General features: G+C 36.4%; 1 protein-coding gene across 1 annotated transcript in view; it reads right to left on the bottom strand.

The window, feature by feature from the left end:
• Positions 1 to 13,632, bottom strand: part of col7a1l (collagen type VII alpha 1-like) — an 89,828-nt gene that overhangs the window by 30,113 nt on the left and 46,083 nt on the right. The window contains 28 exon segments of the mRNA XM_072672898.1: positions 105 to 239; positions 1,391 to 1,426; positions 1,536 to 1,574; positions 1,675 to 1,710; positions 1,805 to 1,822; positions 2,082 to 2,144; positions 2,314 to 2,382; positions 2,483 to 2,509; positions 2,594 to 2,629; positions 2,949 to 2,993; positions 4,064 to 4,129; positions 4,458 to 4,490; positions 5,532 to 5,591; positions 5,871 to 5,909; positions 6,039 to 6,101; positions 6,219 to 6,260; positions 6,427 to 6,456; positions 6,716 to 6,751; positions 6,919 to 6,990; positions 7,142 to 7,186; positions 7,374 to 7,409; positions 7,871 to 7,951; positions 9,306 to 9,341; positions 9,428 to 9,487; positions 9,588 to 9,659; positions 11,645 to 11,677; positions 11,762 to 11,797; positions 13,504 to 13,539. Coding sequence (XP_072528999.1) covers positions 105 to 239; positions 1,391 to 1,426; positions 1,536 to 1,574; positions 1,675 to 1,710; positions 1,805 to 1,822; positions 2,082 to 2,144; positions 2,314 to 2,382; positions 2,483 to 2,509; positions 2,594 to 2,629; positions 2,949 to 2,993; positions 4,064 to 4,129; positions 4,458 to 4,490; positions 5,532 to 5,591; positions 5,871 to 5,909; positions 6,039 to 6,101; positions 6,219 to 6,260; positions 6,427 to 6,456; positions 6,716 to 6,751; positions 6,919 to 6,990; positions 7,142 to 7,186; positions 7,374 to 7,409; positions 7,871 to 7,951; positions 9,306 to 9,341; positions 9,428 to 9,487; positions 9,588 to 9,659; positions 11,645 to 11,677; positions 11,762 to 11,797; positions 13,504 to 13,539 — 1,380 coding nt within the window.

Raw genomic sequence — 13,632 nt, forward strand, 5'->3', positions numbered from 1 at the left:
GCCTTATCAGTACCAAATCAAATTTAATATCAATTTAAATGATCAAACCATTTGGAGTGAATCAGTTTATAACATTGCAACAATTCAAATAAATGAAACTTTACAGTGTACTCTGTGATGATATTGGAGCTGGGGTCCGTCCTCTGCCCATTGATTCTTTTTTTAGTGGCCATTTCGTGCAGAAGTTCCTCCATGCCATCTTGGAGTAGCCTATCAATCAAAGCCTTCAGCAGGGAAAGCTAGGGGATGAAGGTTTATGGTAGCTGTAAGTCGGAAGCACACGACTCTTCAAATATCTGTTAAAACGTCTGGAATTGATGTTGGTTTAAACCTAAGTAAAACCAATTTGGTTGCACAAAAATCTGTAAAATGACTATAATATTGTAGTCCTGTGCAAATAATTACCGCTTAAAAAAATAAAAAATAAGATTTAAAAGGTATTCAGAAAAATTGTCTACATGTCAATTAAACTAGGTGTGGATTTGGAGTGGTCTCCATAGCACATTGCTAAATTTACTATAAAGCTATCCATAAGGCTTATGCCAACAATAAAGTTTCTATTTAGTCCTCGCTGTCAGAATTGCAATGCGAAAGTTGCAGTTATGTTTATGCATATGTTCTTTTATTGTGAACCAGCTGATAAATGTTGGGATTTTATTTTATTTGTGGTATCAATTGTAACTAACAAAACCCATGTGACACAACCTAACCTATTAAATGATGATTATTTTCTTAAAATCAATAGCCTTAATAGCTGCCAAAAACATCCTTAAATCATGGTTTAGGCCAGATGCCTCTCTTAATAAGATATGAATGAGTTTAAACACATTGTAATATTAGAGCATTCAACGGCTGGGATGTGCTCAACGTCTGTGGGCGAGACTACGTTTATTGTATTTTCTTTCTTTCCTTCTTTCATTCCTTCTTTCTCTACTTCTTCACTGGCAGTCCCTGGCTGTATTTTCTGTATTCAGAATTAGATTTCTTGCAATTAGATATACCACCTCTTTACTTTTTGATATAAAAATTAATGAAAAATTGTTCACAAATAATGTATCCAGAATAATGAACAGACCTGTAGCTTTAAAAAAACGTCTGAAGCTTTTATACATTAATAATGGTAAAGTTGCATCAAATGTCAAGCAGGAAACATACTGCAAACAGGGAACTGCCATCTAAAATTTAGTGTTTAATAATGTCATACCAAATAACATCTTATTAAAAATACTCTACTATATTGAAAACATACAAATGTACTATATTATGGAATATGTACTATTCCAACTGCCTTAGAATAATGGGTGATATAAGCACTTACTTTTACTGATTATTATTAAATTGTGATTAATGATCCTAAGCCTATTACCATAACGGGATGATGAAAACTTACCTTAATGCCATATGATTCAAATACCGCTTCAATGTCCTAAAAAATGAATGAATTCCTCATTAATATACTACATAGTATTTACCTAACCTATTTAACATTAAATACTATTGAGGGTATTATACTAGAAATCTGTGGCCATGTATACCTTTATTTCAATGGGTCTCCCTGGACCGCCAGCCTCCCCCTAAACAAGACAAAGAAAGAAATACCAAAAAAAAAAACATCAAATTGCTGCAATTAGTTTTTAATTAGTCAAAGTGCATAAAAAAACAGGACATATATACCTTCTCTCCCTTTGAGCCTTGATCTCCTTTTTCTCCCTAAAAGCCAGAGCAGCAGAAATGTATCATTTATACATATATATTAGAATTATGTCACTTGTAGTTTTTCACAACAACAAAATGATGATCTTACCTTCATTCCAGTAGGACCCTATGTACACACGCACACACATGCAGACACACAGAGGTAAAAGGAAAGCATGCATTATGAAATGCATGACCGTAACAAGCACATGACCAAATCACCAAAAGCTCCCCAACATAATAAATGACGTTCCATTCTCTTTGCATCAGACAGATGCAACAACCTAGTGCTGGTTCTACGGCAGCAGCCATCAGGTCTGGTATGACTGGATCTGGCATGCACAGTAAATGTATTTTGTAAAGTAACATCAACAAGTTGCACTTACTGTCACTCCAGGGGGGCCCATTGGTATTGGAAAGGCTTTTCTTATTTCATCTATTGAAGCACCCTGTAGACAAACCCACTATTAGGCTATATATAATACCACAGATCAGTTAAACAGAAAAATAATAAAGCAGCAGCTGATAAACTTAGGCCTACAAACTGCTACAATGTGTTAGCATTTATCAATAACATTACACATAGTAAACAAATATATAAAAATAAAGGGCCCCTACCTCATGGAGTAAAACCGAAGAACCAGGCAAACCTGGAGGACCCATCTCTCCTTTTTCCCCAGCTTTACCCTAAAACAGACACACAGGTTACTAAATAAGACACATTAAGTAAAACATATTTAATGACCAAAAATGATTTCCACACAAATGTAGCTTTATAAGATCTTACATTACCACCAGGTTCTCCTTTTTCACCCTGCAAGTACAAAACGTTCACTGTATTAAAATATTTCTCATTTCTTTTATTAAAAAAAGTATTTGCAGTGGTCTTTCAGCAAACCTTTTTTCCATCATCACCCCTGAGTCCTTGTTCACCCTAAAGTAGATGAATGTAAAGATTAATGGTACAAATGAACTGAAATCAGCACCTTTCTGACTGATACTAATAGGCCCAGAACCATATGTAAGGCATGTTGGCATTAATTAACAGCAACATACACTATTTACAATGAATTATTGCTTCCATGATGGTAAAACATTTATTGCAAATTGTGCACTGAGGATTTTCTTACCAATTACTGAATACATTCATACACACACATCTATGCTCATTCACATAAACAATATATATACCAATGTAATGAACAGTAGTTATGCCAGCCCTAAAGCCAAACATAAATAAGTAAATATCTTACATCTTTTCCTGCTATTCCACGCTTACCATCCACACCAGGTTTACCCTACAAACCGCAATGCAGAGAAAGAGATCAAATGTAGTGTTTGTACTGATAAAATAATCACAGTCACAGAAGACTTAATAGCTACATGCATATATTAGCTATAGCAGAATGCATATATTAGATACAATTCTGGGGTGCCTTTCCTAATAATGATATCAGAGTTTTTCTCCAAAAGCCTTCTTTGTCTCCAAAATTAAGAAAGTGTTTTAATCGTTTTTTTTGTTGTCCAGTACAATATGTCATATGTTATTGTACTGTTCCCATATGCAGGATGTCAGCATCTTATCCATTAGGGATACAAATCAGCCCCCACCATTGTTTAACATACATAATACACATGAAGACACAGCTGGAACCCTTAACATTCCTGTCACATTCAATGGAAAGTATGTCCAATCTAAACAATCTCCTATATTAGTTCAGTTCATGTACAGTTTACCAAATTAGGCCTGGGAATGGATCTCGCTCTCATAACATATGTTACAAAGGAGTGTTATGAATGTTTTGTGAAACCCGCCCCTGATTGCTAAGGCAGAAAAATATATAGTGGTAAGCTTAATTTTCTTTAAAAATAATACAAATAAGACTTTTTGCTGTTTCTGATGTCCTACACATAGTGTCATTAAAATGATTTGCTCCCTACATGGGAATTATTTTTGATGTGAGTCAAGTGGCAGGAAGTCACAAAAGAACCATGATAGACATTTAAGGAACAGGGCAGGGACTGTGCAAAAAAACTTGATGAAATGCTTACAGAACTTTTAGTTGAGTCACATATTTAATTCTGCATCTCAGTTTGGTTGATGATGCATATTGAGTTGAGGCAACATTAGTAAATATGCTGTAGCTGAAATTAGGAATAAATGGGAATAAAATTAGTAGTAAATAGTAGTAAGTAATTAATAGCTCCTTGTAAATTTAGGAGGGTATTGCTTCTTCATGTATGAGATTTGTGCGCTATGAAATGTTTTTATTTAATAATTTATTTTATGTTTACTCATGAAAATTTTTGGATTGTCAAATGCGCAAAAATAGCGAGAGAATGTGTACTGTGTTTGAACATTACTCACTGGAGTACCAGGCAGTCCAGGCATGCCAGCGACGCCAACTCGGCCAGCATCGCCCTTCTCTCCTTTCTTTTAAATCACATATGAACGCACACACATGCACACACAAATACAAAAGGACAAAAGTACAGAAGAACTGTAATGTACTTAATAAACCAACTGACAAATTGTGCATTAACACAGTTTTTGAATGAACGCTCAAACATATACTATTAGTGACAGTGTAAGGACAGAAATTATTTTTACTTAAATATCACATCAAAACTGACACAAACTGAAAGGCTCTAAGGACATAAGTGCTAATCAGAATCCTAATTATACAACATATAATTTTCTAAATGTCAACGTAGCATTTAAGTTATGAACCACACTTTATGTAATCAAAAGGATTACTCACAGCTCCTGGCTCCCCTTTCTTCCCTGCTTCACCCTGGGAAGTAATGATTAAAAAAAACTTTTTTTCAGGGTTAAATCTTTTTTTTAATATCATAATTTAATAATATATCTTCAGAAAAAAAATGGGGGAAATGTTCCTGGTCATTTACTACAAAGTTAAGACAAATCTGTGCATGGGTTCAACGCAAATATTAACCCGGACAATGAACCCAGAACAGCAGTGAATTTAGTTTTTACAGAACAAAACCTGAGAAAGTAAGAGGATCCTGTAATGAATATTGTGTCAGTTTATCAGATGTTTTTAACTATGGCCCTATTTTAGCAAACTTTTGGCGAGCCATCAACCACACACCGCTAAGCTTGATTCAGGCTATGTCAGTGTGTCTTTGCTATCGTAATGACAGGGAAAGTATTGAGACGCGCAAAAAGAATGTACAAGGTCTCCAAATGATTTATGGGTGTGTTTTGGGTGTAACATGCAATAAACCAATCAGCGTTTAGGAATTCAGTATTGTGAATTGAATCAAATAAATATATAAATAAAATAATCAAAGTAATGACATTACATACATACACACACTTAATGATGTTCATCATCTTCCTATTATTATTGTTACAATAATAACAATAAAATATTAAGAAAACAAAAGCTTTAAAGATGTAATTGATAAGTATAAATGACTATTGCAAATGCCAGAACAGATCAGGTGTGGATGAAACACAAATCTCAAGCAAAGTGAGCTAAAAATGCTGCCAAATTACAAAAAATTATTACAGCTGGCATGCTAATCCTAGCTAACCAATAAAATAGTAAAAATACCAAAAACACTGTATTTATGATGAATCTCTAACTAAATAATATATCCTGGTAATAGTGAAGTAGGTCTCTTGCCCCTTGTTGTAGGGGGACTTCTTGTCAGTCTCTATAATGTAATAATGACTGTCCCTAACAGTTTCCATGTACATAAATCCCAGGAATGCCATCATTTAGATGAAGTACTAGATTATAGTTATCCCCACATGTTATCCTAAAGCTACATGCTATAAAAAAAGTAAACTGCGCTCTATGCCTAACCTTTGCTCCGGGCAGTCCAGGTAAACCAGCAAGGCCATCTTTTCCTGTGCTAGATTCGCCCTATGGAGTAAACCCAAGAAAACATGCGTTTATAAATGTGAGTTAGAATTCAGTAATATACAGTCATAAAAAGGGGCCCTTCAAGAGATTAACTTTACAGTGGTTATATGAATTGGTTAAATAGTTCTCATCCTTTAACATATTGTATGTAATGGCACTGTAAATACTGTCATTGTTTATAGAAGAAATAGAAGATTAGAATCACAAAGACCCATATGTGGCTAGTAATTAGGAATCTAAAGCATTAAGGTAACTGGTATGATTTAGTCAATGACTCACCTGGGAATTCCCTGGAGGTCCTGGTTTTCCCGGAGCCCCCTGCAGAAAAGAAGAGAGAGAAAAAACATAAGAGCAAGACAGAAACAAGCCAACAAATGAAGTCTTACTGAATATTGCAAATCTCTCATCTACACTGCCTTTTGCCCTGGAAATCTGCCTATTACTCACTGCTGGTCCTGGAAGTCCTGCCTCTCCTCTGAGGCCTGGGAGCCCAGGTTCTCCTGGCTCACCCTGAAAACACAAAAATGAATAATTAGTAGGAAAAACATACAAGTGTGGTGCCTAAAATGCACTCAGAGCATTATTATCAGACACATATGAAAGAGTACAGAAAGTGTTGTTGTGTACCTTGATGGCTCTGGTGAGGAGATTGTTGTCTGACAGAGATAACTAAAGCAAAAAGCAAAGCCATTCCAGTTTTTGAATATTTGCACATATAGATAAATGGTATGTAAAATGAAAAATGTAATGACTCTTACAAGGAAGACATCTGTAATAATCTGAGCCCTACAAAGATCTGATACTAGATGTTTTCTTTCAGAGTAAGGAAACTCACTTGAGAATGCCCCGGTGGACCAGGTCTTCCCTGCAGGAAAGGAATTAAAAAAATTATGATATGAGAATAAAACAAAAAGATTGCTGCTTGTTGCATTCAAAGCAGACGAGATCAATATGAATTAAAATTCATTGCAACAATTGACTGTAATAAAGATCAGCTTATTAAAAAAAATATGGAAGGAATTCTGCTTTGGAGCACTGAAGAGACATTAAACATTAAGTGTGGCTCAAAACACAGAACATAACAAACCACTACTGAAAACTGATTATCATAATACAGAACTTACTGGCTCGCCTTTCTCCCCTTTCAATCCTTCAGGACCCTTAGAAACAGTGAAAAGGCAAGAGCATCAAATTAATGAGATACAACACTGTACTGAGTATGCACAGCAAGGCACGAACTGACTTCTGTTGCACACAGCAACAAAAACAAAAACCCAGATAAATTATATTATTTAAAAACACATTAAAGACAACTGCAGATGCTCACCGGCAAACCAATTTTTCCAGAATCACCTTTTTCCCCAGGGTCTCCTGGTCGTCCAGGGAGACCAAGAGAGCCCTGATGTTATAGAGTGAAAGTAACAGATCATAGAGTTTTAGTAATGGATGGTATAGACTTATATTATGTTATTTCACTTACAAGGAAGACCACTAAGCATTGATGACAAGCTTTTTAAGTTAGTTTTCAAAAGAATGAGGAGAGACATTACCCTGATGCCTCTCTCTCCTGGCTCTCCTGTAGAACCTGGCTCACCCTGTGGAAAAAAAATTCACAAGCATCATAAAATTAGTAATAAGTGCAGTGATTTTGCGTCAAGGTGTGCATGATAAATGTTTTTGGCACAGCAGGATTACATACTAGCTTAATATACATCAAATGAAATTTTACATTAAGCATGTGTATTTGTGTGTGTGTTATTAGATAAAGCTGTGCTCTCTTACTCTTGCTCCTGAGTCCCCTTTTGATCCCGCTAAACCCTGAAACAGATTAAGGCACAAAAATGCTTCTGAACAATTTATCGTCATTTTCAAAGGAGCAATTCTTTCCCCCTCCTAACATCACTACTACGAATTCAGGACCCAATCCTCTATGATTGCCCTACTGAGATCCAAACTACCCAAGAAGGTGGTTCAGTGCAGTAAAATAACTGTGATTAACAGCATAAGAGCAAACAAAGCTGGCAGTTCAAGGTTCCCCCGTTTTAGCCCATTGCACCCAAGATTTAACCCATTTGAACTCTGTCTGACACTGTTTGCCATGTCATTACTAAATAATAAACAACAGTATGTGGATGTGGTCTGTGAATACTGAACGACCAGTATTGGCCACCTATCACATGTAAAGTTCACCAGGCCTTGTATAAATCTAATCATGCATTAAATACCCTAAAATCATGAAGAAATGAAACACCTGAACACATCGTTCACGGTTTACTTACATCTTTACCTCTTAGTCCTGGAGTTCCTGGGTTGCCTGGAAGACCAATATCCCCCTTTTCCCCCTTACTGCCATCATTGCCCTAAAGAAAAACACAATTTGCAGCAGGAGGCATTTTGGTATTAGGTGTAAAGTGTGATCTACTTACATATAAATATATATATATATATATATATATATATATATATATATATATATATATATATATATATATATATATTTTTTTTTTTTTTTTTATGTAGCTGTATTTTTTCATGATCAAAATGTGAACAATAAGCCATGAAATTAGGGTGGGCTAGGCGTACATATACATGGTCTATTCATGACATCAGTCCAGGCAGTAATCTGGAAAAATCTGGCAGAATTTTGAAAAGGGGCTGGATTTCAACCTGTCATTTGACAGCTCAACATACTTAGAGGAGAAAGCTAAACTATTACACATCACCTAATGGCCACAATGGTTAACTTCACACTGATTGATGCGGGAGCTGGAGAGGTATCCTATCCACCCCGGAAGATTGAGTCTAGTTATGCTCTCTGACTCCCAGCCACAGATGGCTTTGGCATTGCTAAGAATCTAGTTCTTTGACAATTGCACCACTTGGGATCCCAACACTGTTACAAGTATACATTTCTTGAGAAAGGAGCTTATATGTATAATTATAAAGCTTAAAGTGTTTTGAGGAACCTTCGAGAAGAAGGTTTTTAGAAGAACAAGTTTCTTTCACCTTAAGAGGTTCCTCCAGAGTTTCAAATTAAGGAAGACCTCTAAAAGTTCCTTAAGGAACTTGTACTTTTAACAGTGTACATACAAAGGTTATATGTGTGTATTCCAATGTAAGGGCATCGATAAGCAACAGTTGATTTTGCCGGTTCATAAACCAGAACATAGGTCAAGCATGTGGTGTCTGCTTTGTCTGGAAATTTGTTAATATGTTTTTTATAAAACCCTGCGATGGAGTGGTGCCATGTCCAGGAGGTATTTTTGCCCTGCACCCAATAATTACGGGTAGGCTTCAGAGGGTAGGCTCTCCCCAACCCTGACCAGAAAGAAGCGGCTAAGAAGATGGATGTATGTTTATATAATTTAAGTGAACATACCGTTCCATCAGTCAGACAGCTTGAATCACACATGTAAATCTCTAAATGGAAAATTGTGATTCCTGTTTAATCAGTAACTGTGAAGTCTTAGCTCCCATCTTACATCCAGGATGTAGGGTGGAATGTTTACTTAAATATTAAGTAACATTGTGCTTTTGAACTTTTCAGATCTCCTTTTATTCTTAATCTTTGGCACCATAAATCAATAACAGTGTGTGTGGAATCGATTGCCTCGAGCTGAAGACTGCCTCAGGGATTGTACATTAACATCCACCATGCAGAAGTACCTTTAACAGTATCAGTACAACACAAGAAGGTGAAGTGAATAAACATACTTTAGATCCAGGTTTTCCGGATAATCCCACATTGCCCTGTGTACAGAAGAATACACAAAAATGATCAGAAAGACTTAACTGTAATGAGCTGATTAGCCTTAGAAGACCTTAATGAGACTCACCCTCTCACCGCTCTCTCCCTTAGGACCTGGCTGTCCAGGAATACCAAAGCCAGGACTGCCCTTTAGAGTTTCCAAAGATGATACATTAGTATAGCAAGCTTAACCGTTCCTCAGTGAATCATTCGATTGCTCTGCTACTCAATTACAAACAGGGGTTTACCTTTTCACCTTTGTCTCCTTGGACCCCTTTAATTCCTTGAGGCCCTGGAGGTCCAACCAATCCAATATCTCCCTGTAAAATGGGGGAAATTCAATAATGAGTTGTTATTAATATATATTATACAGTTAGTGACATATTGCGTAAGCAATGGATGAATGATGCGAGAGTCTGTTAGTACCAGTGCCTATATGCTCGTTATACTGTATATTTTTGTGTGGAAACTATGTATGTTAAGCAGCATTGTGCTGAATCAGTAACAATATATGCACTACAGACGGCCACATACAGCCATATTAAACGTGTTTTCTATATATGGCAAGTACTTGAGGGTGTTGGTGTTTCATGATGGTGTTTTTTTCAACACAATGAGCCCCTATTCTTTTTTCTGACACATTTTTAGAAAGCACACTGATTTAGTTTAGGTACCAGCATAGTGATAAAAAACTTGAACAATCTGGAGAGCTCCTAGATTTAAGACAAAAAGAACACTTAAACCAGATATTATAGGCTGATAATATGCAAGTAGACTATGCTAAAATATGCAGTGTTGGTGTTTACACTAATTTACACCAAATCTTTTTCTTTGCTTTATCCCTTTCATCCTTTTTCCAATTTGTCCAAGGTGAGGAAACTATTTTTTTAAATAAAATCAACGCAGCCTGTTGTATCAATTTTGTATTCCGACATTTACACATTTTGTACTATTAAATCTGTATAAATGTTTATATTCTGCATCATTCTGGCACCATGTAAAATTAGAAAAAGCAGATAGTTCCTGAAGAAAACGCAGGATGGCTGTGCAGTGAAGTGGTTCCTCTAGACAGGCAGTTTCTAGGTCATTACTATGTGCCTGCTAGGTGGTTGTTATGGTGTTGCTACATGGTTGCTAGTTGGTTGCTATGGTGTTGCTACATGGTTGCTAGATGTTTGTCAGGTGGCTGCCTTGATATTGCAAAGTGATTGCTACAGTGTAACTAAGTGGTTGCTATGGTGTCAGAGATGGTCGCCATTGTCTTGTTAAGTGGCTGCTAGATGGTTGCGAGGTGGTTGGTATGATGTTTCTAGTTGGTTTGCTAAATGGTTTCTATGCTGTTGCTTGGTGCTTGGTAAGGTATCCCAGATAGTCGCTTAGTAGTTGCTACTGGGTTGCTAACTGGTTGCTATGGTATCCAAGGTGGTTGCTATGGTGTCGCTAAGTGGATACTAGATGCTACATTGTGGCAAAGTAATTTCAGGCAGTTGCCATAATGTTGCTTAGTGGGTGCTATGGTGTTGCTAGGATGTTGTAATAATCATTTCACAATGCCTTTTAATAATACTAGTGTCTAGAGAACATACACTCTTAAAAATAATGGATATTTGGGTGATGCCGTAGAGGAACCACTATTAGTTCCATAAAGAACCATGTTTGTCATAAAAATGTGTGAAGAACCTTTACATCCAGAGATGGTTCTTCAAGCTTTTAAAGAAGTATTCACATTCACACATCTCTATTGCAATAAATAGTTCTTTATGGAACCAAAAGTGGTTCACCTCTGGCATTGCTCAAAGAACCTTTTATAGCCCTTTGTTTTTTAAGAGTGTACGACACAGTGAGGTGCACTGAGTCTACACAGTCTTTCTGAATGTGCTCAAACTTTTAATGAACATAAATGACATTTTTGTAACCATGTAAGTAAAGACCTCAGTGCAAACTTTGTTTGGACTGCAAGTGGCATCTTTTGAGAATCGTGTTCATCGTCACGTAGACCTTGGGGAGCCTTTAGTCTCACATGAACAGCCTTTTCACTAATTAATAGCGTATGAATCATCACAGAGGCAGATTTATTGCCTGCTTTTATCAACGCAGATGAAGGGATCCCACAGGAAGAGTAACTGTCAGATTTGATTCATAAGTTCAGACAAAACCAAACACAGCGTGTGTAGGAGGGGAGCCTCCCCCAGATGGCCTACCTTTGGCGGGCTCAGAAGATGGTTCACCTACCGAGAATTAGTATCTTGTATTTGTATTTGATTCTGTTACTACGTTTGATGTGTGCAAGCACTGCTTGCCTTACCCTAGCACCTTTCTTCCCTGGGGGCCCAAGTACCTGCAGTAAACAAGAAGGTTATGAAGTACTGCTTATGTCGAAAATACATAATGTGTGATATACAAGTGATTCTACAATGTTTACCCCTTTAGCTGGATCCCCTGGTGCTCCACGCTGTCCCTGTGGATCAAACAGAGTGCACGTCAAATGCAGAAATACGCAAACCGGTACAGTATGTAAGATAAGCCGACACATATATACATATGAGCTATATGTCCAGAGGTCTGTAGACCAGTGGTCTCCAACCCTGAGAGCTGCCTTCCATGAACCCAAATCTAATACATTATATTCAGCCAATCAGGGAATTCTGCAGGCAGTAATTAGTTATATTAGGTGGGGTGAATTAAGGTTGGATCCATAGTCTGTGGGAAGGTCGATCTACAGGAGCAGGGATGGAGACCATTGAAAAACACTGGCAACAGAAAGCTCTGTTCCAAATTTTCCATCCCACCTTGAATAGTGCCGCAGCTAAAACTACCCAGTTTTTTTGTAGTTGTGCAACGACAACGATATTTTATTTAATTATCTCCATTTGGGAAGATTCAACGTTATTCCCATCCCATCTTTACTCTTGAATTACCTGGAAAGAAACTATGGTGGAAATGCTCTGTTCTACAAGCAAGAGAACCACATTAATTTCTTTGGTTCTAAACAGTGCATTCACAGCCGAGGAGGAGGCTAATGCTCATACACTAAGTGATTTGACTGCAGAGTTCTAAAATAACTGGGAGCTGAATGGTCAGATAGATCAGTAAGGCAGGACTGTGTAAACACAATAAAGTTTAAACTGGTCTTTTAAAAAGTTGCTATCAATCAGAGGGATTTTACTGGTTTACAACTGTGTAATAGCACCAAAAGCATGTATTACTTATAGAAAAACAAAGATCAGATCGATATCAGCAGATAGTCAGCATTAAGAGACTCGGATTGGACCAATATCAGTGATCAAAACAAACAGCATTCCTGTCTGTTATTTTTTCTGATTCTGCCCATCATGTGTTATCATGACCGACATTTGGTCAACTCACTTTTAACTGGAATATTTGGGACATTTGTCAAGACTATCTATTTTAAATAGAGACTGATCTCCACAACATTAGGGGCAGCAAGTCTTTTCACTCCAGTCTCGAAACTATTCATTTTCATTCCAGCAAAAAAAAAAAGTTAAAAAATTACATTCAGGAAAGAATGGTATCAAATTTATGACTGCAGCTGATCTGGCTTTCTGTTTTGCCTGTCGAACATTTGGAAGTCAGGAAAGCAAGACAGGCACGATTTAAATGACTGTATTCAGTAAATATAATGACTGTATTCATTTCATATATATATATATATATATATATATATATATATATATATATATATATATATATATATATATATATATATATATATATATATATATATGAAATATCCAACATTTACTGAATACAGTCATTGAAATCGTGCCTGTCTTGCTTATATATATAAATTATATATATATATATATATATATATATATATATATATATAATTTATTTATTTATATATATAATTTATTTATTTATACTAATACATATGTCACCCATGCATGTTTTTAAACTGTCATTATATTAGTAGGATTGGTGCCATGTCAAACTGTGATTCTTCTGACAGCATAAGATTGTATAAGACTGTTGATGGTTGACTGCAATTCTTTAGCAAGCCCTAAACACTACTGAACGCAATAACCCTGATTATAATATGGCACAGACCAAATACATCAGATAAAATGCAGGGCTCGTTGTCTCTTCCGCACAGGAACACACCCACACACAGTTACTGAGTAAAACCAAGTTGACATTCACCTCCTCACCCTTCGACCCAACAGCTCCAGGCAAGCCCTAGGTTCAGAACAGAGAGCATTTTTTAAATATACAGAATATCTGTTGTACAACTGGCAATTTCAAAGGTTTTTCCTTTACGTAATGTGGACA

This window comes from Salminus brasiliensis, chromosome 2 (genome assembly GCF_030463535.1).
Source record: "Salminus brasiliensis chromosome 2, fSalBra1.hap2, whole genome shotgun sequence".
Classification (NCBI taxonomy): Eukaryota; Metazoa; Chordata; class Actinopteri; order Characiformes; family Bryconidae; genus Salminus; species Salminus brasiliensis.